Source organism: Chenopodium quinoa, unplaced genomic scaffold, assembly GCF_001683475.1.
Source record: "Chenopodium quinoa cultivar QQ74 unplaced genomic scaffold, ASM168347v1, whole genome shotgun sequence".
Classification (NCBI taxonomy): domain Eukaryota; kingdom Viridiplantae; phylum Streptophyta; class Magnoliopsida; order Caryophyllales; family Amaranthaceae; genus Chenopodium; species Chenopodium quinoa.
Window position 1 is genome coordinate 1762440 of NW_018742205.1, and position 25553 is coordinate 1787992.

The following is a 25553-nucleotide window of genomic DNA, read 5'->3' on the forward strand; positions in this document are numbered from 1 at the left end:
AATAAAAAAAATAAAAAAAATAAAAAGTCTTTGGGAGTATGCATAATAAAAATATTTGTCTTGGGATTATGTAAATATTTTGGTAAATGGAAATATTTGTTTTGAAAAATGAAAACAGTTCATCTGAGAATGTGTAAATATTTTGATAAATGGGAATAGTTGCATTGAAAGTAGATAATATCATAACAAGTAAGAAGTGTGGAAAGAAGGTTTTTTTTGTGTGGCTGGCCACACCGCGTGGTCGAGATTACTCGAGTTACTCGATTAGGGGTTACTCGAGTTGCCGGGGATACTCGAGTTACCCGGTCAGGGGTTACGCGACTTACTCCTGACCACGCGAGTAACCCCTTAAGTAACCCTTGACCGAGTAACCTCTTGAGTAATCCCTGACCGAAACCCTTAAGTAACCCTTGATCGAGTAACCCCTGACCGAGTAACCCCTCAAATAACCCCTAACCGAATCCTTAAGCAACCCTTGACCGAACCCCTTAAATAACCCCTGACCGAGTAACCCCTTAAGTAACTTTTGACCGAACCCCTTAAGTAACCCCTGACCGAGTAACTCGAGTAGCCCCTGACCGAGCAACTCAAGTAACCCTTGACCGACTAACTCAAGTAACCCCGGCCACACGGTGCGGCCAGCCACATATAAAAATTTGTGGTGTGGAAACATGTGGTAAAGGTAAAATTAGTATTTTGTTTTAGGAAGGTTTTAAAATGTAACCATAAAAAGCATATGCTGAAAATATATTTAGTTTGGGTTTGGGTGGAGGTTGGAATTAGGAAGAATTTTAGTTGCAAGAGTAGATCGGCCCAACCCTTTTTCCGAGGTTGGATAAAATTTTCACCAAAGTTTGCCCCCCTATGATCAAGTCTACATCTAGGTCTTTGTTTGAAATAAATTTTAATAAAGTGTTTGTAGGTATCAAGTCAATAACACAATTAACATTAAGAAATTGAATACTTGAAAATCTAATTGATGTTAAACAAACCTTAATTTAACATTATAATTAAGAATCTCAACCGCAATCTCTTCCATTGTTGGTACATGACTATACAACTTATAATTGATCTAGTGATTAGAGCTATAACAAAACCCTCACCCAGCAACGATGAACCTAAAACCTATGGTACGAAAATTCAATTCAAACCAAATCGATTGTACTCCGTAACATCTTAATTTTAAGTAAATTGCTTGTATCCATAATATAAATCGAATGACTAGATTAATCTTGACTCGCAAATTGAATGTCTTAATCACACCTTGACCAAAACACATGATAAAACGAAGTCCAAACTTGACTCAAACGCAAAATGATATTTCATTCGAACTTGACCCAAACTAAAGTTTGCTTAAAATGAATGGACTTAAATTAGTCACATACCAAAGGTGATGAAAATCATACTCTCTCCATTTTGTAATAATCGCAATGGTATGGTGAGCACAAAGTTTTAGGAAATTCGTAGAGTGGGGATATATTGAATTGTAAATTTGAGAGAGAAATAATTAAAAAGTAGTGTAAGTGGGGTTGGTAGAAGAGAGAAAAAAAAATTTAGTGGGTGTTTACCAAATATTGTAAGAAAGTGTTGTGATTATTATAAAACGGAGAGAGTATCAAACTAGAATCACTAAATCAAACCAAATTGTAAACGAAAAAATTTGTGTAGAACGGACTCACCGTGAGTCCGCCTACACAAATACACTTCCCCTAATTTCATACAACACTCCCCAATCATGCCATCATTCCTCTCCGACGATGAATTCGAGCGATTCAAAGCCTCCGGCGACGCTTCTGCTGTGGCGTTGAAGGCGGAATCCAACATTCGCGGCCTCTACGCGAACCTCGAGACTGTAAAAGCCGAAGTCGATACCGACTCCATCACTGTCAAGCAGGCTTGAATTTGCTGGAAGTTCTAATAGAAGATCGTCGATTCCGCCACAGAATGTGTGGAATTCGTCGATTTTCGGCAACGAAGTTAGTAGGAAGCCTGGGCAGCGTTTGCTGTTACGACATCAAGGAATGTTCGGGTGCCATGTGCTGTAGTGATTAAGTCGAGGAAAGCTTTGAGTGTGAGTTTGGAGGGGAAAGTGTCGGATGAAGATGAATAGTCAAGGCTTGTTAGAGATGATGTGAAATATGAGGGTTGAGGAGAGAGAAAGTAATGTAGCCATGGAAGAAGAGGGTCACTGGTGAAGGAGAGATGAATGGAGAAGAAGTAACGACCTAAAAATATTATTGTCATATATTAGAATATTATTGTCAGATACATATTGGATTCACGGTGAGTCCGGTCGTCTCATGCAAAACCTTCTCAATTGTAAAATCATGTGCTTAAACTTGTAATTTTTTTTTAGGGAGTTTTTTTTTAGGGAGCTTAAACTTGTAAATAATACTCCCTCATTTTTTAAATACTTGCTCCATTTCTATTTTTTGCACTATTCATTTGTCCTACTTTGACTAATGTTTGTGATTTATAATATAAGAAAAAATATAATTTTGTGGGTACTTGTTGGAATCGTCTTGATGAATAGATTATTAATTTTTAATTGTTAGAATTTATATTTATTGATATTTAGAGATATTATTGATCAAAGATTAGCATCGGCATACGTTCCCAAGAGAAATGGAGCAAGTATTTAAAAATAGAGGTAGTATCAAATATGTTGGGCTAAATCGACAATTTCGAAAATTTTCAAACCAGACAAGAGTGTGTGTTTAAAAGGTGTTTTTAAAACTACCCAAAACCCATATTTTTCTAAGCCTGGTTAGATCAGGTAAACGTACTTAACCATTGTTGATCACCTCTATCGTACGTCTACACGAGCCAATAATCCGATGTGCAATTGACCCGACCTGCACATCATATTGTACATCTTAAGAAGAGTACCAAGGAAGCCAAGATACGAAGTAGTCACAATCACAAAAAACCAATTCTATAATTGGCGCTCATTTTCTTCTCCCACACTACATTTTTCAAACACCCAGTGCGCCCCTCACTCACCACCTTCCTCCCTCTCATCCGCCATGGATGAACAAACTCAAGCTTCATCTCTCCTCTCCAAGCTCGAAACCTACGAATTCGCCGAAATCTACACTCATTTCTCCGAATTCCTGCAACCATTCTCTCTTCTCAATTCCACCAAACCTCAAAACCCTAGCAAAAAACCCTCTCGCAGCAAAAAACCCTCACAATCTTCCCCTTCTTCGTCAATTAGGTCACTTGCGAAGACATTTCTACCTTTCGTTAATCGGTCTCTTTCTCTCCTCCCGAAACGGCTCTCCGAATCTCCAAAACATCCGAAAACTGGCGAATTTGTGGCTCAATTGCTCGATTGTTACAAATTGTGCTTAGATTGTTTGGATGTTTTATCGTCCGAGCTTTCGGGTAAGCTGTATTGTGTGCATTTGCAGAGAGGTAGGTATGTACATTGTTTGATTAGGTGGGAGAGGTATGGGGATGCTATCAATGAAGGTTTTAGGGTTTTGAAGGACATTGGAGGGGTTAAGCTTGAAGGGCCTGGATGGAAGGTTTCGAAAGGAGAGCTCGTTCCTAGGTTAATCGTTGTCGATGGCGATAATAATGGAGGAGTGGAGGAGGATATTGTGCACCTAGTTGTGGATTTGGTTGTTGCTGTTGCACAGTCTGTATCGTTGAGTAAAGTTAAAGATGCTGGGAAGTATACTGGTTTGTTGATTTTGCACGACGAGGCTCGCCCGTGGTTCAGGTGTGTGATGTTGTTAATCTTAGAATTTAGTTCAAAGGTTGTTGTTATTGAATCAAGTTTTACTGGAATTGTGGATGATGCTGTTTCTAGAGGTTAAATGTTCAACACCTGTACCCTTTTCTCTTCAACTGTTTGTTTATGAATTGAAATGATATGTGTTGAATTCACCCAAATTGGATTTTGTTGAAACTAATATACCTCGTATATAAGTCTATGTTTAGATGTAAATAGCAGAAAGATGAAATATAACTGGATTTAAAATTATGCAACAGTGTGTCAGCGCGGATATAATCACAGGCTAAATAAGCATTTCAAAAATTTTGGGGTAGTTTTAACTTTTAAGAGGCTAGAACTCCAATACTTGTTAATTGAAGTCTGGTAATGCATTTGACCGGGTTGCGTAGTTTGAATATAACTATGAAGTTATATGGTGACTTGCCTGTCATATACAATAAAACAGCATGGAAGGGGTTGCTGGGTCTTGAAAAGAGCTCTCTTTCAGATGTTGACAAAAATTCTCTTTTACGGTGTGTTTGGATCGAAGGAAATGGAGGGAAATGAAGGGAAGGGAAATAGAGTGATGTGATATCTTTCATTTGGTTAACAAATGAGGAAGGAAGGGAATTGGAGGGGAGAGAAACGGAGAGATTAAATTGTAGGAAAATGATCCCTCTAACAATGGAGAGATTTGGAAGGAAAACTCACCATTATTCCTTCCCCTTCTTTTCCTTCCTCTTTCTTAATCCAAACACACTGTTAGAGTTTTAGGTGATGTACATGATATGGTGTAAATTGATGATTTACATATTTAATCCTGCCCTCATTGAAGTATTTGTTGGTGCTTATAGGCATCTGGAAACTAGTGTATGCAGTAAGCTGCAATGGAAGCTATTAGCTCACATGAAGAATGTTGCGCTGTTTTTGGTTAGAGAAGTTACACATTTTAATGGGGATTTGGTACCTGATTTCTGTGCTGCTGTATTCAACGAGTATACACAATTATTGAATGCTCAATGTATCCAGGTGATCTATCTGTTTGTTACTTTTGTGATCAATTTAGCTATAGAATACTGGCTGTCTTGCTTGAAAATGCTTTGCGAACAGTCTTGTGATGCTATATATAACCTAATACTTGTCAGTAACTACTCATTCCTCCTTCGTTTTCAAGTTAGGGTACAACATTTTTATTATGTGCCCTACAATCAATAGCAGTTTAGGGATACAACTAATTAAGTAAACTGACAGCAATGTCAATTTAATTTTTAGTTTGACCTACAATAACAAGTGTCAACGTAAAATGGCTGCTACAGTTACGCAATCGCGCACTCAAAATGAATCTCAAACCAAAATGTACTACAAGGGCTTCATTTAAGTCCTTGTCCCTCGAAGAAATGATTAGCTGCTCAGAGATGATATCACCTAATTACTGGGATAAATCATAGTCTTAGCTTTATTTTTCCTGGATCTAGCTACATGTGATAATAATTAGGTCCGCAGTCTGCTACATGAGTCCTTCGTCTTCTTCACTACTATCTCTAATGCTCCAGTAGCTGCTCTACTGGAAGTTTTATGGGAATTGAATATCTCTCTTTTAGCTACTGGCTTAGCGTAATTGGCAGAGCCTTGACTTGCTGGCTTTTCCCTCCATATCTGGCCTGCTGCACGAACCTAAATTTCTCTAATGCACCATTCTATGTTACTCTCTTAAACCAAACTATTATGATTGTGATGTAAAAATCTCCATTTAGGAATATATTTCTTTTTAACATTAATAAAGAAAGACACATTAAGTACTCTCAGTAGCTTTAACAACCAGTACTAGTTTACCTCTGTTGTCGGGAGCACTTTGCTTTCTGTCTGTGAGAGTTTAGTGAGGTGTTGGATATGTTGAAAATATATCAATAATCTGTTTTTGAAGCCTTATAAAGTCAGCTTGCTTGAGTTTAATTACTTAAATTCCAAATTATGAACAATGTCATTGTTGTTTTAAGCTAATATACTTTTTTTTATAGGGGACAACAATGGAGGAACAAGAAGAATTTGTAAAATTTGTATCAAATTGTACATCCAAATGTCGGTCAGCATGCAAGAATGTTCGGGTCTCCGTTGCTATGCATTTGTACAGATCTGCAGACAATTTTTCTCAGGTTCATTGTTTGAAATCCTCATATAAATCTAACATAAATTACATAATACTTTTTATAAGAATGATTATTCTTATAGCTGAAATTTTGATGTTGCTTGTATCTTTTTTGTTCTGAGCAGGGTTTTTTATACTTCTTACTTATTCAGAGATTTCATGCTTTGGGGCTATACTTCTATGAGTTATGTTTTGAATCAAACAATTGTATGTCTTCGACTTCAGGGGGCTCAACAGGTACTCATTCTGTGGGATTTTTTCCCAATGATTGGGATAAGCTAAAAGATTTATCATGTTTGCTGAGTAATGGCAAGAAATACTACCCTTCTCACTTAGAGGTCTATGACAACCCGCTAAGTCATGATTTCAGGGATTATGTTGAGAATGCATCTATAAGTTCTAGAGCTGATTGTAAGATTTCTAAATCCTTTAAGTCAACAAATGGGGAAGAAAATCTATCTTTTTATCTGAATGCCTTGAAGTTCCTATGTTGGCCACTTGCTGACTTTGTAACTTCAGAAAGAAAAAGGATAGTTGTGGAAGACACAGAATCCCCCCTAGGAGATGCATTGAAGCTTATCCTGGAGGCATTCCTTGAATACAGCTACCTCTTTCCTCATTGTCAGCAGTAAGTAGCAGCTACTAAGTTGATCCTTCTCTTTATTTCCTCTGAGCTACCTGCTTTCTGACATTCTGGTTCTGGAAAGGAGAGTGGTGTTGTAAGTTTTTAAAAGCTGCATTATTTCACACGCTAGTTTATGACATACTAAAGATCTGCATGCTCATCCTCATTCTTTATTGTTTCTTCTGAATTCAAAAGAGAAGAAAAGTTGCTCTAATTTCCTGCTCTAGCAATATATCTTGTTGAACTAGCTGCATTGACTTTTGTATTGCCTTTTATGTATCTTAAATTTGGTCATACACATTACAGGAATAGCGAATCTCGTGTTGAAATTGACATGATTGTGCTTAACATCTCTGTGGCTTGTTTTACTCTCTCCCTGAAGCTAAATCTCATCACCGAGGTATCTTGATGGCGAGCTGATGTATTACATGCTTATATGCAACTATTTTGTCGAAAGATACAATAGTGAAGCTCTTTCTTTTTATTGGCTAATTTCCTCTGCTCCTGTAATTTCAGGGAAGTACAAGGCTTGTAAATTATATTCTCTCTGATAAGTGTACTTCATTGTTACGGCCTCACATGCTGAAGTACATCATAGCCATGCTTCACAACAATTTTGTCGAATTCTACAGACATGAACAATTTAAAGAGGTTTTTATTTTTTTATTTTAATTTTTTCTCAAATTTTTTTTAATTAAAAAACCTTCTGAATTGATAATTCTGGTGGTCCAACAGGTTTTTCCCTTTATTTTAATTTGGTTCACAATTTCGTTTTACAATTTAGGGAGTGTCTTAAGAATTTATATACCTATTCAAATCAATGGGTTAGTTTTAGTGTGGATTTAGATTTTGTTGTGGTAACTATGTTGCAACTAATAATATTTCTGGAATCTCATTTAGTAATTGCCTATAAATTAGAAGATTATCTTTGTTTTTTATGTCCTTGTGCTGTTGTTGATATGTTGGTGAGGATGATGTTATAAGCTGTTGTTCAGTATGTGTTAAATGACCTACCATGCAACCTACCCTCTTTATTATTATTATTATTATTATTATTATTATTATTATTATTATTATTATTATTATTATTATTATTATTATTATTATTATTATTATTATTATTATTATTATTATTATTATTATTATTATTATTATTATTATTATTATTATTATTATTATTATTATTATTATTATTATTATTATTATTATTATTATTATTATTATTATTATTATTATTATTATTATTATTATTATTATTATTATTATTATTATTATTATTATTATTATTATTATTATTATTATTATTATTATTATTATTATTATTATTATTATTATTATTATTATTATTATTATTATTATTATTATTATTATTATTATTATTATTATTATTATTATTATTATTATTATTATTATTATTATTATTATTATTATTATTATTATTATTATTATTATTATTATTATTATTATTATTATTATTATTATTATTATTATTATTCTTGTCTGAGTTAGTTGCTCCTGGTTATGTCAGGGGAAGTGTAACCTTCTCTTTTCACTTTCATGATGCTGACCTGTTTAGTAATTTTCCATGCAGGCCTTTGATGCTTTAGAATTATGTTCTAGAGCATCATGGAATCGCTGTTTACTTCTGTGCGAGATACATGTGGGCAAGCAGAAGGGAGTTGATGGAGTGGTATCGGAAAATATGATTGCTGAGTCTGTGAATGAGGCATGCAAAGTTGGTTCTCTTCTTATGGACATTGACCATCGTATTGATAGCGGTAAAGTGGAGAAGGCAATAGATAGCGGACTTGTAAAGTGGTGCCTTGCCAAAAACCTTTTAGGGCAGCTCCCTTGTCCTGTGACATTGATAAAACACTGGGCTAAGGTGATTTTTTTTTTTTTTTTTTTTTTTTTTTTTTCCAGTTAGCTCTTGCTACTAATCTCATCTACTTTTGCAGGTACAGTGTAAGTTGTATAAGAATACCAAAGATGATGCTCCAATCTTGGGTTATAATCTCCTCCAATCTCCTTGCTTGGCAAAAAACAATATTTCATCTGAAATTGTTGGGACCGTTTTAGAGCAGGTTTGACGTTTTATCTTCAATTCTTTCTAGTATTTTCTGCTATCTTCTTGCTCATCTCTGTATAATGTTTTAGAGTACTGCTTGAAATTTATGTTTCAGGAACTTTCAGCTTACCATGAGATGAGCAACTTGTATCCTATATTTTGTCAGAGAATGCAAATGAAATTAATTGACACCCTCTTGAAGAAATTGTATATATCTAGCAAGTGCTTGCAGAGATCGACTATTCTAGTCAAGAAAGGATTGTTATTAAGGACCTTTGGAATTGAAAATCTGGACAATTGTATCTGTTGTTTGTCAAAAGCAATTGAATCAGTTGTGAGTTACATCACTCTGCTCTTTGGTCAATCCATCATTTACTATATGGACTAATTTTTATTTATTTTTTTTCCTTTTTTTCCTTTTTTTTTTCTCTCTTTTTTCTGATATGAATTAGTTTATTCAACAGAATGGCATGTCTGGTGATAAGGTGTATAATCAGTTAGCTGTTCTGTATTGTTTGCGTGCGCTTTCCAGTCATGAAGCTGACCCAACATCAAAGGTCTGTTTTCTACTTAAAAATTCATGCTTCCAGACTTGGGGCAAAGGTATTATTTTCAAATTGGAAATGTGCCTGGGTCCTTTTATTAATTTCATCTTAATTCGTCCTTTGGGCAGGATATGTTTAGAGATATCAATGAAGCTGTAGACCTATGGTTGACGACTATTGATGTTCTTTGTTGCTCTTCTAGTGGCAATTGTGAGATGGGATGTGAGTATGTGTTGCAGCTTCTATATCACATTGCTGACTTATTATCCATCAAGGTTTGCTGATAAATCATTAACAGAATCTGGCTTTCTTCATTTCTAACTTTATGGTTCCATTAACACTATCTCCTGATTATGATGTTTGCTTCACTGCCAGGGCGATGCAACTCTTCATGCAAAAGTACTATCTGTAATCATGAAAGTGTGTAAACAGTTGAATGTCCCACTGGAGAAGTGTCTGTCACTATTGTGGGAGTCGCGAAGGGTTAACCATGCACTATGTGCTGTACCCGTTAATGAGGCATTCATCGAGGCTCTTTCAAAACATTATGGTAAAGAGGCGGAGTCTCTTGAATTCTGGATTGGTAGTTTTAAAGATTCCCAGCCGCTATTAGTAGGGCTTCAGCAAAATTTCTCGTTTTTGTCCTCTCTTTTCCCCCTTGCTTTCTATCAACACAAGCATTCTTTACAGTCCGAGATCTCTGTTGATGAAGTGAAAAAAATTGCATCGAACCTTCTTTCAAATGTAAGGTTCATTGTTAGATTAAAAAATTATATTTCAATACAAGTACTATAAATGACTGCCTATTTATGTTTACTTTTTGCTTAGGTTTCTGTATCTCGTAGCTCTGCTTTTCTAGCTGGATATTTATACCATGATTTGAGTGAATGGCTTTGTGCTGGTGGAAGGATTATTGAGGTATGTTTAATACACGGAATTATCACCCAAATCCTCTATAGTCTGTTGTATATCATCTCTGGTAGATTTATTTGTTGTTTATTGTTAAACTTTGTACTCTTCTGGTGACAGGCAGTTTTTGACTGAATTAGACTGCTTGATGTTTAAGCTTACTATTTATAATGGATTCTGGTTATCAGCATTATTTATCTTAAATTATTAGGACTGTCTCAACTCTCTTTCATGCTTTTTTCATCATAATTAAAGATAGGTGAAGGACAAGATTTTTGTCATTGAACTCAAAAAAACTATCTTTTCTCTTGATCTAATCAATATATTATCTCTCTTGTGCTTGTAGGCATTTTTTTATGCAAAAGAAGCTCATCGGTTGCGTGGTAAGCTGTTGCAAGAGCATTTTTCTTGCTCAATTCAACAAAATGATGAAAACCAAGGGGAATCTATAAGGAAATCATCAGCTATTGTTAGTCAGCTCTCTGTGTTGAATCAAATAGCTATTAGAGCTTGGCCCGCTAAATCTGTTGCACCGTCTTTAGACAGCTCTTCTCTTACCCCTTGGAATGTGCTTCGCTGTTATCTTGAGAGCACGCTGCAGGTTTCCAAATCTTTATTTTGACTGTGTATGTAATATTTGAAGTAGCATTACTAGAAGTTTGAATTTTTAATGTTACACCATGTTTTCGCTGTCGGTTTATATGTTAGGTTGGTATAATCCATGAAAGACTTGGAAATGTTGCTGAGGCAGAAGCTCAGTTTATATTAGGCAAGAGTATCTCCTGCTTGCAGTGCCTGCCCCGGTTCATTTTCAGATTTTCCTCTTGTTTAGGTATGTGATTAAACTTTTGTTTTTATTTATTTTTTAATTATGTTTTGTTTGAATATTGTTTTTCATTATCATTGGAGATTTGGTATGATGACTGTAGTTCTTGGACATAATACAGGGAAAATATACCATGGTATGGGCCTTTTGGACTTCGCATCCACAGAATTATCAGTGCAAAATTTGGATGTTGAAAGGAACTCTCTGACTTGCTCAAGGTGTTTACTCATGTTGGAAAGTGATATAAATGAACTTGGTAATTTGCGTAGAAAAGTTGTCAATTGTGCTCCAGGAAATCCTTATGAATCATCTATTCTAAGTCTGTTATCACTTGAGGGAGCCAGTGTAGCACACTCTGTGCATGAATGTGATGCTGCTATTTCAGGCGTTGACACTATATCAAGGCCTACAAAAGCAAAAGCTAAAGTGGAAGCTAAAAGGTCTAGGAAGACAAAAAAGGAACTAGAAACTCAGGTAACTGCTAATTCCTGTGTAGCTGAGCAGAATAAAAGGGTAACTCGTTCTAGAAAGCTGTCTCCTAATGCCAAAAGCGCTGCCTTTGTCAAAGACGGAAAGAATGTTACAACTTGCCAGACCAATGGCCAGCTGGAAACTGAAGAAGCGATTGTTTCTAAGAAAATTTCATGCCAGAAATGTTTTTCAAGCGAACTTAATTTATTTGGTTCTCTAGCTTGTTTTACTCAAATGAAGTGGGAGTTTGTACGCCGGCAACAAATACTGAGACTACTCATTGAATTAGGTATTGTTCATTTCTTATTCTTATTGTCTTTAGAAATACAGGTCATGAAGCTGTTTTGTATATCTTACTTTAAATCTATGTTGTTGATTAATACTTTTATATTAATAATTTAATATTGAGAATACTCATTGGCCTAGCTATGATTCAATTCATGTTCTTATAGTCAGTAGAAACCCATGTCAAAAGAATTATTTGTATATGTTACACAGTCACTTATTAAAGCTTGTTGATTTTATTCATATTGACATGATGATTCTTGTGTATTGATATACTGTACATTCAAGCAAAGTATAACAGAGCTTTTGTTCTCCTCCTTTAAGAGGTCTTGGCTTACTGAATAATTTTGTAACTTGAACTTCAAATATTAGGTTTTTGAAGTGAAATATACCGAGTAATTTTGTTTCACGTCAACATAAATTGGCATAGATGTGTAGAATGGAACTTAGATTTAAAAAAGTGCGCCTGAGGCGCAAGGCACAGTGAGGCTCATGAGCTGGCGACTTAGCTCTGTGAAGCTCAAAGACCTACAAAAGGCGCGCGCCTATGCCTTTTTTTTCCAAGGAGGTTTCTTGTGCCTCATGTTGTAAGGCATCTATAACTAACGTGTAAGATATTTTTTTTAGAAAAAAACATCACAAGACTTTGTGACTGGCAGGTTTACTTTAATTCTAAACCCGAGAGAATTCTCATATCCCCCAATTCGATTTGAAGAACCCTAGCTATCAATCACATGGTCCATTCAGGCTCAACTTTTCTCACAACTCCTTCTTTAGACTAATTTAATAGAAATTAATACATTTTTAATATTAATGAAGTACACCTCACCTACAAAAGGCCTACTTCTTCGCCTTGCGCCTAGGCTCTATGGATATTTGCGCCTTGGTGCGCCCTTTAAAACTAAGGAATGGAATGGGTGGGAAATCTTAAAGAAGTTAAAATTAATTGAAGATGACCTTAATGGAAGGGGTGAAATAAACATGAAAGACATGGTTTTCAGGTCAGAAACTCTTGGAGATGTCGTCTTGGTTCGTGTAGTCGACCCCATACTTTTGTGATCATGGCTCTGATGTTTTATATGTCGTCATACATCAGCATTTTTTTTAATTGTATATAGATTCACATTTTTTGGCCAATTTCCTTTTTATTCTTTTCCTTTTGGTTGTCATTTGGTCTGTGTAGGCTTGTTTGATGCATAGTGCAGTGTTTTTTATTTTTATTTTTTTCCTACCCATTTTTCAAATCAAACATAACAACTTGTTGTAAATTTAGTTTTTGTGGTCCCTTGTTATTTATTTGTATTACATACTGTAAATGATTACTGAGACTTCTCTATGTGAATAGATTTTCTATACGTTGGTTTCATATTTAGTCAACTGGAACTGCCTGGAAGGTTAGTTGGGAAAGGAGTTTGTAAAAGAATTTATGCTTTTCATGAAAGAAGGGGCTGTTTGATTATACTTGGTCTACTACTTTAAATCCAATGCCTGTTAACATGCCAGCTACTATCGTAAAAAAAAAAAAAACAAAAAAAAAAAACATGCCAGCTACTTGGATTAATCCTTCTAGCAAACATCAAGATGTTAAGCCATTGCCGTCATGGCGTCGCATTATATATTACTTCCTCCGTTCACTTTAGTTGCAAGCTTGCACCGTTTTATTTTCACACTTGCCAATGCATTATTTTAATCCTTAATATCTTTAATAATAGATAAATGTGATATTGTGAAAGTATAAATTGAGACGAATCTAACAGGATCCTATATAAATATATTTTGCTTAACATATCCATAAAAAAAGGGGATCAAATGAAAGAAGGTGAATGTAAATTTGCAAGTGTTGCAACTAAAAGTGAACGGAGGAAGTATGAAACATGTTTACAGCTCCTTTATATAGTTTCTATACAAGGAATATCATAACCTATGCAAGTTAACCCGAGTCTCTATATTTATGTAATTCTATTTTTGTTTCTGTTGCTAGGGAAGCGTCAGGGAGCTTTGGCTGGAACTCATAGATTGCACACTGTATACTCTAAATGCATATTTATATTGCTGGGAGGAAATGATTGTCATTGTTCAAGCTGTACTGTTCTAGATTTTGATTCTATCAGCAAGGAGATTGCTGGAGATATTTTGGTTAGCGAACGTGCAGAAGTGTTGTACAATATTTGTTTGCTTTCCTTGAAAGCTTTGTATTCTGAGGACATCAGGTATGGCAGATGCTCAATTTTACAATTTACCCTTGCATAGACAGCATATGCATTTAAGCTCGAGTATTACATCTACCACCACTTTGCACATGATAAAAAAATTTGGGTAGTTGTCTGGGGGACCCATTTCAAGATAATAAAAGTACAAGAAATGGGTATTATTTTGGAGACTATGATCTTTTGTTCGCATCAATTTTATATGTTCTTATACATTTAATTTGTGATTTAGATTTAAGGCTTTGTGCTAGTTGTTACTTGAAATTTAAAGAGTCCATAATTTCAAAGGATTAAGATTTTGGAGACTATGATCTTTTGTTTGCATCAACTAACTCGATTTGATCTGGTTTCTTTCTTCTTAAATAGCAGCACTGTTTTGTCATTGTCAGTTCAGAGTACTATGGGTTACCTTCCATTACTTATGCTTAGATTTCACATGAATTATCTCCTGATTTATTTTGAGGGATCGTGTTTGATTTTTCTGTAATATTATTCCCAAGTTTGGTGGATGGTGAGTGGGTGCAGTGACAGTTATCATCTGTTTCTATTGGTCACAAATATCTCAGTCACTATACAGTTGGACTTATACTTTATTATCATTGCAAAAGTGCTGTGTGAGTTTATCTTAGCTTTGCCTAACCTTGTAACTAGGCACTGATGTGATATGACCATTTATTAGTGGTGAGATTTTTTGGGAACAAGGAAGAATTTGTGGAACATAGTGCTGTAACTAGTCTCTAAATAGTTTGGTGTTTTCTTATACTGTATTTCTATTTCCATATTTAATTTTGGAATCCAAAAGATTACAGTGCATTTGATTATGGCCTGTGGGCAATTGGATGCTGATGATTTGATTAATTTGTGGGAAGCCAAAACTTTCTAAGGGGTTTTTCTTTTTATAGTTAATTAATCTAGGTGCAATTTTCGACCAAGTCTCAAGGATATCTGTTAGGAATTTCGACTTTACTTTTTCTAGGGGCTTGTTTGTTAGGCAGAGTTGTAGAGAGACACTTTAGGAGGGGAGGCTGTAGTCGACTGCTTTATTTTTGATATTTTTGGCATTTTGCTGTGGTCGCTAATTTCATGAAAGATCATTAGCAATGTTTTCCTAGTTATAATTTTAATTTAATGTGGACGTGCCAGACTCTTGTTTGTCAGGTAAACTCTGGGGCTCTGGGCGATCTATAGGAAGATTCTAGTCTTGAAGGGATGAAAATGCTTGGTGGGAAAGTACTTGTACCTTGCTGTTACTGATGTAGACTTGCTGTTTTTACTCATTCATTTATCTGTGGAAGAGTTTACTTTTAAGGCATTGTGTTCAATCAACCTTGTTTGCCATCCTTCTGTGTTCTTAGTTGATGGCATGTGCTAATCTGTTGCAGGATCTGCATTGCTGTGTGATTAATAAAATTAGATAATGTTAAGACGTTGTGTTGACTTGCTATATTAGTATCACACCTAGTCTTCATTCAGATTTTCATATTATTATGAGATGCCCAAATATGTACCTTTGTTAGGAATATCAATAACTAACTGCAGTCCTATGCAACCTATTTTTTTCTTCTTTTTTTTAAATAATTAAATATCTAATTTTATTTTTATTTATTTTTTTAATTCCAGGACTGCTTGTTTTCCTTTTTGCTGCATCCAAATGTCTCATGTAATATCATTCCTAAAGCTATCGTTTGTGCTGAGTCGTGAGATTCCTTTGCTCTTTCAGAAGGTTTGCTTCCTAAACATATTTTTTGTACATGTATTTTTACAGTAAATTAATCATGTTATTTGCTCAAGGGTGGTGGAGAATTGGTGATTTATATTTTCTGATCCTCGTAGCTGGTTTAACATTAAAGCTGAGATTGAATAATGTTGGGCATTGTTCTTGATGATTTAAATCTGTTGAAGTGCAGAAAAAAAAAATCATTTATGAGTAATATTTTGGCATCAAAGTCTGTTTAAAATGTGTCTGAAATGAATTTCTAGATTTGCGGTTTTACCATGCTTTTGACAAGAACTTAGTTGTGTGGGAGTTTGCCATATGGAATTAAAACTCCATTTGAGATGACCCTGACTATATGTGTTAGCTAAATGACTATCGTCAAGGCTGCACTCTCCCCTGCAAGTGCTGACAGGTGAACTGTGTTGGTGGAGAATCGGTGATTCATATTGTCTGATTATTGGTTGTTGAATGGTTGAAGCATGAACTTGTCCTTGTAGTCTGATCTTTGAACGAAGGTGAAAAGGCAGGTTTAAACCTGCTTTAGCTTGCTTGTTTGTTATATGATGCTTTTGCCCTTTTTTTGGGTGTTAATAATTGTATATTAACAATGATAGGTGTCGAGACTGCTTGCTTTGGTTTATGTGGTTTCAGCTTCCAAGAAGAACTTCTCTTCCCTTATATCTTGCAAAGTGCTTTCAGAAAGTTATTGGGCTGCTTATTTTCATCAAGCCTCAGTTGGATCTCATCATGATTTGCAGTTACTTTCAGCCATTTCCTTGAAGCATAAATCCCAGTTGGTATCCAAAAATGAGGTATGCTGTGCACTTGTGCTGTAGTGACTCCTTAAGGATATTTCAGGTGTTCGGCCTTTTGGGTATAGACTGACAACTTATTTTCAATGAATGTGATGATGGGTTTACAAGTAACCATTGTTGTAGCTTAAAATGCCGTTTGTAGGTCCTATACCTAGGTACTTAATTTAGAGGTTAGGTCTCTGTGGATAAAGTAATCTGGCAAGAATTTCCTTTGGATAAACTTGAAACTCTTTTTTGTGTGCATAATAACAGCTTATTTTGTATTCAACATGCAATTTTCTTTTGTATTCAGAGTACTGGGCAAATTTCTGCTTTTACCTGTGCGTTCTCCTGTTCTGATACCATTATTCAGCATATTTATTGTGTTTTTGGATTAATTTATTTGGTCTTTTACCAATGCAGGGTTATGAAGCTGCTGATGCGACAAGCGTAACAGATACTTGCAAGTTGCTTAGGTATTGGTGACTCTTATATGCATTATTGATCTCATATATCATATTGGGTCAATCTTAACCTATCTGAAACTGAATCTCCCGTGGCAACATTTTATTTCAGGATTGTTCCTGAATCAACAAAAGATATGGAATCATGTGTGGCAAAGTTTTTTGAAAACCTTCCCAGTACCACAATAGTATGTGTGAGCATACTAGGGGCTTCTTATGCGAGCCTTTTAAAAGAATTGATGTGTTATCCTTCTACTGTTTATGGTTGGATGCTTTTGTCCCATTTTAATGCTGACAGTCAGCCAGCTGTGATAATGTTACCTCTAAGTACTGTTATCCAAGGTAACATCTTTCCTCAAAGGGGAATATTCTTTTAAATTTTAGTCAACATAGGGGTATCCTTATCAGGTTGCTAATTATTTGTTTTTGGGCTTGATAATTCAGAAGAAGAACCGGATACTAGCTGCTCAATCTTTGGTGAGAAGAATGTACTGAAGGAATGGTGCTCACCATGGGGCTCCAATGCCCTGGTTGATGACATAGCTCCTTTGTTTAAATTGATTTTGCGAGGAAATTACTTATCTTGCTCAAGCTTTCCTGAAGAACACACTGAAAAAAGCCGTGAACTATGGTGGACTTTGAGAGATAACCTTGATAAGTGCCTGCATAAGTTACTGCGGTAAGCGATTATTTAAAATTTTCAAATGGAGGCATGCATAACCCTGCTTAAGGAGCCTGTTGTACAAGTTGGTTGTAGTAACTAACTAATATATTTGTCTTGGTTATCAATATCTTAGGGATATAGAAGAAAAATGGCTTGGTCAGTGGAAATACTTGCTTCTGGGTCAATGGTTGGACACTGACCCCCTTAAGTGTGCCGTGAAGGAGTTCATGGATAATACCAGAAAAGATGGATGTATATTGGATATAAATGAAAGTATAGTAAAGATAGTTATAGGAGGCATCAAGTCTATTAATACGGAAAAATTGAAAATCCCGAAGTTGTTCCTTGAGAAAGGCTGTTTCATTGGAAGCATCACAGATTCTGTTCGAGGACTGGATAAGGAATATGATGGTGTTGATTATGTATCAGATTTACTCATTGCTGCAGCTAACCAGATTGAGTTAGAATACTGCAGCCGCAGGGAACCTGTTGTTCTTGTACTAGACAGCGACATTCAGGTTGGTCTGGTTTATCTTGCAATATGTACTTCTTTCTTAATCTTTTATCTGGTGTTGAAAAGAACAAATATTCCGAATGCGTATATTTTGGCAAGTGCTACCATGTGTCTTGTGGAAGACGCATAGGCATGAGTCATGTCCTTGGAGTGTTTCTGCCAGTGCCAAGATTAGATACCTGATTGCCTACTCGCAGCATTTGCAGGGACGGTTCTTGAGTCCTCCCTCCCCCTTCCCCCTCATCATTACCGTCTAAATCCCTCCATCCCATGAACAAATGTGTCATTAACTCAATATCTATCCTTGTTTGTTCACCTATGAGAAAAATGTGGCACATAAAAGGTAGATTTAACCAGTAAGAGAAGTGATCTTGGTAGGAATTTTGATATACAATATTGAATATTTATCTTAGGCAAATTTTAATTGCGACATATTATGGCCACGTGAGAAGTTACGTAAGAAGACGCTTTCATAAAATCTCATTATGACGAAAGATCTTGATTTGTGATTGATCCTAATTGGAACTTCATCCCCCGATAGTTGTTTAATCTCCTTTTGTCATTTATCCCATGCTTTAGAAGAGATTGAAGGCATTTAGAATCATCCACTTCTTCTTTGTTTTCAACTTAGGAAGGTTTGTTGTTCACTTATAAGCTCCAACCCTGGAGATGAAAAACTCCAATATATGCTATTTTGTCCTTCATTCGACTCAATTAGATAATGGAGTGAAAACTTGAGTATGGAAAAATGTTTCTTAGTTAAGTATTTTTGTTGTGTGTAGCAGTTTGTTATTGATCTTGACCATTCTATAGATGAATTAATGAGTGGATTACATGTGTAAATGACATGTCATGCCTAACCCATTAGGAATATGATCTTGTTTGTGTTCACCTCTATCTATTGAAAATGATTTGTCCTTAATTTTTGTATTATTGGCAACTTTGTTATTGGATGGCACTTTGGTCATAATTGTGGTCAAGTGTTTAGGTAGGTATCAGCATCATTGCAGATTGGATTCAAGTAATAACTTCAATCCCCTAATCTCTACCTTCGTTGTGCTTTAAGCTCTAGTGATGGAATTAATTGACTGGCAAAGTGATGTTTTGGTAGTTAATTTTTAATTCTTTCTTGGGATGGCTGAATGTCGTGATAATTTCAGGGTTGAAATTTTTACTCCCCTGCAGTGACACCAAATCCAAATTGGTCTGTAAGTGGTGGTTTTGGGTGGTAATGTCATGCCCCTTGTTGTCCCTCATCTTTCCTGTGCTGATTTTATTGTAATTATTTGCAGATGCTTCCTTGGGAGAGCATTCCTATTATGAGGGAGCAAGAGGTGTATCGCATGCCCTCTGTTGCAAGTATCTTCATGGCTCTGCAAAGGAGGTCTGTCTTACAGGAATCTGCTAGGCTTGGTACCAAATTTCCATTGATAGATCCACTGGATGCTTTTTATCTCCTGAATCCGAGTGGTGACCTAAGTCGCACACAATCTGAATTCGAGGAGTGGTTTAGATATCAAAACATGCAGGTATGCTCCTGCTGATTCTGTAGTAGCTAAAAGATGATGAGAAATCACATAAGGCAATGGGAAAGCAACTGACACCGAAGTTCAAATAAGTCGAAATTGTTTTCATGCCCTATGAACAAGTCGAGTGCACAATGACATTAGAATTATTTTTTCATTGACAAGGCTACTGCTATAAGATCTCAATGCATAACATGAGCGTATGATTTTCTCCCACTTTTTTGGCTATTTTTTTTTTTTAATTTTATTTTGCCTTGCTTTCAGGGAAAGGCAGGAGCTGTCCCGTCAACTGAAGAGTTGAGTGCAGCATTGGAGAACCATGATCTATTCCTATATTTTGGCCATGGAAGTGGTGTGTCTCATGTTTTATTACATAATCATGTATTATTGTTTTTGAGTCTTGCTTTCCGTTCTCTCATGGCATATGCACTTACTATGATTCTCTTTGTGATCATGCAGGTGCACAATATATGCCCAGAGACAAGATCCAAAAACTAGAAAGCTGCTCTGCTCTGCTTCTTATGGGATGCAGCAGCGGATCTTTGAACTTGAACGGGTGCTATGCTCCAGTCGGTACTTCTCTCTCGTATATGCTAGCTGGCGCTCCTATCGTGGTTGCTAACCTGTGGGAAGTGACAGACTTGGACATTGACCGGTTTGCTAAAGCTGTGCTTAAATCTTTTTTTGAAGAAAGATCAATGTCTTCCACAGACTGCATTCAATGCAGTTTATTAGCCGAAGAATTGGAGTCTATGAGCGTAAATGAAAGGAAAAGAAACCCTAAGAAAGGCCGAGGAAAGAAGAAAGCAGTTGATCCTGTGCCTGATGTTTCAGGTGAATATTGCTACAAACATAAGTTAAGGGCTGGATATTTTGTCAGTCAAGCTCGAAAAGCATGTAAACTTCCCTTCCTGATTGGAGCTGCACCTGTTTGTTATGGTGTTCCTACAGGTATAAAGAAAAAGAGAGATATTTAGTCCTCAACATCTTGTTGATCCCCTTCAAACAAAGTAAGGGGTGTAGATTTGTTGTACAATTAGTTGATCAGTGTAACACATTGTAATCTTAGATTTAGCATGAAAAAAAAGCAAGAAAAGCTGTACAGAAATGAAGAGATCATAAAAATCACAGGTTATTAATATAAAAATTAATTTTACTTGGACCACATTTATAAAAAAAAAAAATTATACATCCTGTAATATCTGTCTTTAGTTATATCCTTTTATTAATGGTCAATTTGGCTGTAAATGTTTAACTTTTCTGTTAAAAATACATTCTGACCGCCTGCATTTCGTTACATTAGTACCTAACATTGTCAGTGTACTTTGTACCTTCCTATCATGTTTAATCATTTTAGGTGATATATTCATTATTATGCTCAGATATTGTCTGAAACCAAAAATCTCCTGAAACTAAACAATGTAACAGAAAAAAGACAACAATTTCCCTCCATTTCCCTTCAATATCTCCCCTTGCTTCGCCCCATCCCACCTGAAAGGGTGAAACTCTCTCTTCTACGGACATGGCGAAGGGGGAGGTTATCTTTACCATATTGACCACCGCCCTTGTCATCCTAATTCTCCTCCCCCCTCTAGCATATCCCATAATGGTAACCGCCATATTTGTTTATTCGAGGGCACACATTTCGACCCACTTGTCACAAAAATTGAGCATAAGGACGGGGTTGAATGAAAATAGAAATGTTGATTTTCACCCAAATGATCATAATCATGCATCTTTAGATTATGTGCATAAGATTATGGAGGCGGAGGTCGAGGATACAGATAAGGTGTATTTTGGGAAGGATGGGAAGTTGAACTTAACGTTGAGGTTAACAACATTGTTTCCTCTTATAGACAACATGCCAAAGGATGGTTATGTTGAATTTAGGGAGCTTGAAGCTTGGAATATCATGCAAGCTAAACAGGGGTTGGAGTATTCTACGAGGAAAAAGCTTGAGGTTAATGATAAAAATAAGGATGGTTTTTTTTCTTATAAAGAATTTTTCCCTAAATTTTCAGATGATGACATAGGTAAGTGTTGTTGCTAACATTTTTGCATATGAAGTAGATTTTTTGTATGATACGAGTAAAAGAGAGGTAATTATACAAAACTGAAAAATGGCAGATAGAATATGATACCCCTATAACATTGAAATTTTGAGTATATATATGCGTTACGAACTAGTCATTTATAAAGAATTCATATAAATAATCTGTAAAACAATCTATTTAGTGTGGAGTAAAAAACCTTCCTACTTTTAAAATAGCATCTAGAGATAGGTACATTCGGGTTTAAGATAAATAACCACACAAACTTTGTGAAATATATATCATGACAAACTATTAAGATAAAACAATAATGAATGTTTTGTAAAAAAAAAAAAAAAAGAATAGTAATGAATGAACACCTTTTTTTTTTTTTTTTTTTTTTGTCTCATCAATATATACAATGATAGTTGAATATGAGCACAAAACCACAATTTGAATGAATAAATAAAATATCAATATTGACATAAGACTTCCTAAAATTCTGTGTATGTTAAAAGTCTTTTGATGCTTTAATTTGTAGCACATAATTTTGTTGTGTGATATTGAATATATTCGCATAGTCTATATTGCAATTATTTCAAATATTTGTAACAGAGAAAAACAAGATGATGGGGCGTGGGGAAACTGGTTGGTGGATGGAACAATTCACCAATGCCGACGCTGATCAACATGGAACATTAAGCTTAGAAGAGCTAAAAGAGTATATTTGTTTTTTATTTTTTAAAAATTTCTATTACTTATTTTTTTTTTTAAAATTGTTTAACTTATTTTATCCACAATTATATTAATTAAAATTTCTTGTCAAAAAAAAAAATTAAAATTTTACTTGTATAATATTTGTAGCTTCTTGCACCTAGAAGAGAGTGTTAAAAATACAAAAGTTCAAGAATGGAATATGTGTGATAAGATAAGGCAAATGAATTATGTCTTACCTCTAAATTATAAGAACATAATTCCTCTCCTAGTTCTTACATAAATTAGATGAAATTTCAATGCTAGAATTTATTTATTGTTTTAATTTGTCCAAATTAATTGACAAATCCATTATTTGAATATTTTGGTGTACACTTATTACAGGATTGGGACAATGATGGCAATCTTAACTTTCAAGAATTTTGTGACAATGCTTATGATACCTTCAAGAACTATTATCACTTTTTAACCAATGGTTCTGTTCCATCACCGGAATTACATTTTTCTAACCTTGATTTAAACAAAGACAGGTACGTACAATAATTTCTTTCTTTTATCGCTTTTATACTCTTTTTTTTTTATATTTATTTTTCTCATTTTTTCGGCTTTTTATGCCTATAAATGTTGTTTACAACTCTATATATTTAAATTATTTGAATCATTTTAGTAAAATATTTGACTTTTTATTCTGATATTTTTTTTGAACAATTTTTTTTATTCAATTTTCAAAAAGTATATATGTAGAACACAAAAGACACTTAAAAATTTCTTTAATTTAAAACATAATTTATGCATTATTATTCTAACAGGTTATTGACGATTCAAGAGTTGGAGCCAATTAAACAATTTATTTTTCCAGGTGTATTGGATCATGCCTCATATTATACAACTTATTTGATGAACGAGGTAAAATTTAATATAATACTTCGTATGTGATTAAAGTTAGAAGACAAACTAATGAAATACTTTGGAATTATACTACATACTCATATTATCTATTTATTTTCTATCTTGTAGGTTGATGATAACTATGATAACAAGTTAACCTTTGATGAAATCTCAAAACATGAAGATAAATTTTACAAAAGTCTTTATGTGGGGGAAGAAGATGATGATGATTGTTATCATGATGAGTTTTGAAGGCTAACAATACAATTGGTAAATATGTGCATGTACATGCATTTTGTCACGTTAATAATTATTATGTGCTATTAATGTAAATGATTTTTTATTCGTCTAGAGTTCGAGCTGAGCTTCAATAAGATCACATGCTCCTTGATGAAGTTGTGGAGATGCAACAACTTTTTCACTTCTTTATATTAGGAAATTTTCATTTTTACCACCTTCAAATAATGACTTTGTCGAATTTACCACCTCCAAAAAAAAAACATTTACTTTACCACTTCATAAAAAAATTAAACATCAGTTTTACCACCTCATCTGAGCTCAGGTGACGGAAAACGCTTGTGGGGCCCAGCTAACTGTCACTTCCCTCCAATTTAATTCTTTTAAAATCGATTTCCTTCTGTCTCCTCCTTTTCTCACCTTCCATAATCAATGTCTCACCAAATTTCTCACTTCCTCATCAATTTTCGTCTCTCTCTCCTTTGATTTTTCTTGATACTCACTGTAACTGCTTCTCTCTCCTTTGATTTTTCTCTTTTCTCTCTGTAAAAACTGAAACCCTAGATCAATTTGGGTGGTTGAAAACGAGCTGGAACCACAAAATTGCAACACATCAGCTTCTCTTGTCATCTTCCACAGGGTGAGGGGACCAAAAGCTTGGTAATTTGCTGACATAAATCGAGATTCCTGACTACAAGAGGTACTTTAAACCCTTTATTAGTACATTTCGTTGGATTTATGGTTGTCAATTGGGGTAAAGTATGCCTTTTTTGGGAATCTGTGAATTAAAGTATTATAAACCCTAATTATGCGAATCTTTGACTGAATTAGAGTGTGCATTTGTTAAATAATTAGTTAATTAGATTTACTTGTTTACTGTTAATTTAGTGCACAGTCAATGTGAATTGCTTTTACTTGCTGTAATTGGTGAATTGGTTGTTGTTGTTTACTGTAATTACTGAAATTGGTTATTGTTGTGTGTGCTTTTGTTGGTGTTGTTACAGAATGGACACAGTGGACTTAAAAATTACAGTAGGGGGTGCCTTTATACCTTCTTTAGCTGGTAAAAATAGGAGGGTGTTAACTTGGGATGGTGGGTGGGTTTATTGGATGAGAAAAGTGGAAAAAAAATAAGATAGATGTACACTTTTTGAGGCAAGCAGCTATACATGGGTTTGTGTATGTGAATGTGAAGGTTCCTAGGGGGTTTAGTTGCTGGTATAAACAAAAGGGCAAGTCTTGGGTGAATGGTAAAAGGGAGCTTGTTGATGGTGAGGTGAATGGTTTCCTAGAGTCTGTGAACAAAGAGGGGGCATGTGAGATGTATGTTACCAGTCATGAGCCAATTGAAGGGACTAACAAAACACCCTTCAAATGTATAGCTGGGAATGAGCTAACCCCTGCACAAAGGAAGGAACTGAAAAAGAGGTTTGGTGGGCCTAAAGTATATAAACCCAGCCCAGTACTTAGTAAGCCCACTGAAGAAGAGCCATTTAGGAGAAGCCCTAGGTTAAAAGGCATTGTTATACATGACAGAGAGGCCGAGGAGAGGCTTCCTAGGGCAGAGAAAGTGAATGCTAATACACATAAAGGGAAGGGTAAACTCACTGCTGCAGATAAGGGTAAGGCTAAGGTTGGGGATGAGACTGGAAATCATGCTAATTTAGTGAGAAAAATAAAAGAAAGAGTGAGGAGCTTAAGGGATGATAGTGATGTGTTTACTGATGAGGATGGTGATACATAGTCTTCTGATTCTGAGTTGAGTGATTTTGAGTTAGAAGTTGATGAGGGAGAGGAGGACTTATACTCTGATGATGATGAAGAGTGGTTGAAGAAAAATTTAGACCATATTAACAGTGAGGTGAAAGGCAGTTTGAGGGGAGTTACTGAAGGAGGGGATCAAAGTGATGATGAGGACACAGGGTTTGACATAGAAAGAAATCTACAGAAAATTGAAGTGAGGGTTGAAGAGGAGGCAGCTTGTGATTATGATGAGCTAAAGAGTGTGGAAGGTGATTCAGATGATGATCAGGGTAGTGTTACTTGGTTTAACCCTGAGACAGACTTTGAAAGGGCTATCAAATTTGTAGTTGGTCAAAGGTTCAGTGATGTGCAAACAATGAGAAAAGCTTTGAGACAACATGCAATTGAAAATAGGTATGAGTATTACCTTCTTCACAATGATTCAAAGAGGCTAACAAC

The 25553-nt window shown here is 35.2% G+C and overlaps 1 protein-coding gene and 1 pseudogene across 1 annotated transcript; both read left to right on the plus strand.

The window, feature by feature from the left end:
* Window positions 1-2596: 2596 nt before the first annotated feature.
* Window positions 2597-20673, plus strand: LOC110728401 (separase-like). Its single transcript, XM_021908062.1, has 26 exons — window positions 2597-3727; window positions 4576-4750; window positions 5740-5874; window positions 5993-6495; window positions 6799-6892; window positions 7009-7143; window positions 8084-8377; window positions 8451-8576; window positions 8676-8894; window positions 9025-9117; window positions 9234-9380; window positions 9481-9849; window positions 9934-10023; window positions 10361-10615; window positions 10723-10846; window positions 10962-11600; window positions 13578-13806; window positions 15424-15526; window positions 16135-16332; window positions 16738-16790; window positions 16891-17120; window positions 17223-17457; window positions 17576-17960; window positions 19249-19485; window positions 19747-19834; window positions 19942-20673. The coding sequence occupies exons 1-26, from the start codon at window positions 3027-3029 to the stop codon at window positions 20457-20459; spliced, it is 6375 nt and encodes a 2124-aa protein (XP_021763754.1). The 5' UTR covers window positions 2597-3026; the 3' UTR covers window positions 20460-20673.
* A 98-nt stretch (window positions 20674-20771) lies between these two features.
* LOC110728412 lies at window positions 20772-24354 on the plus strand (annotated as a pseudogene).
* The last annotated feature ends 1199 nt before the right edge of the window (window positions 24355-25553 follow it).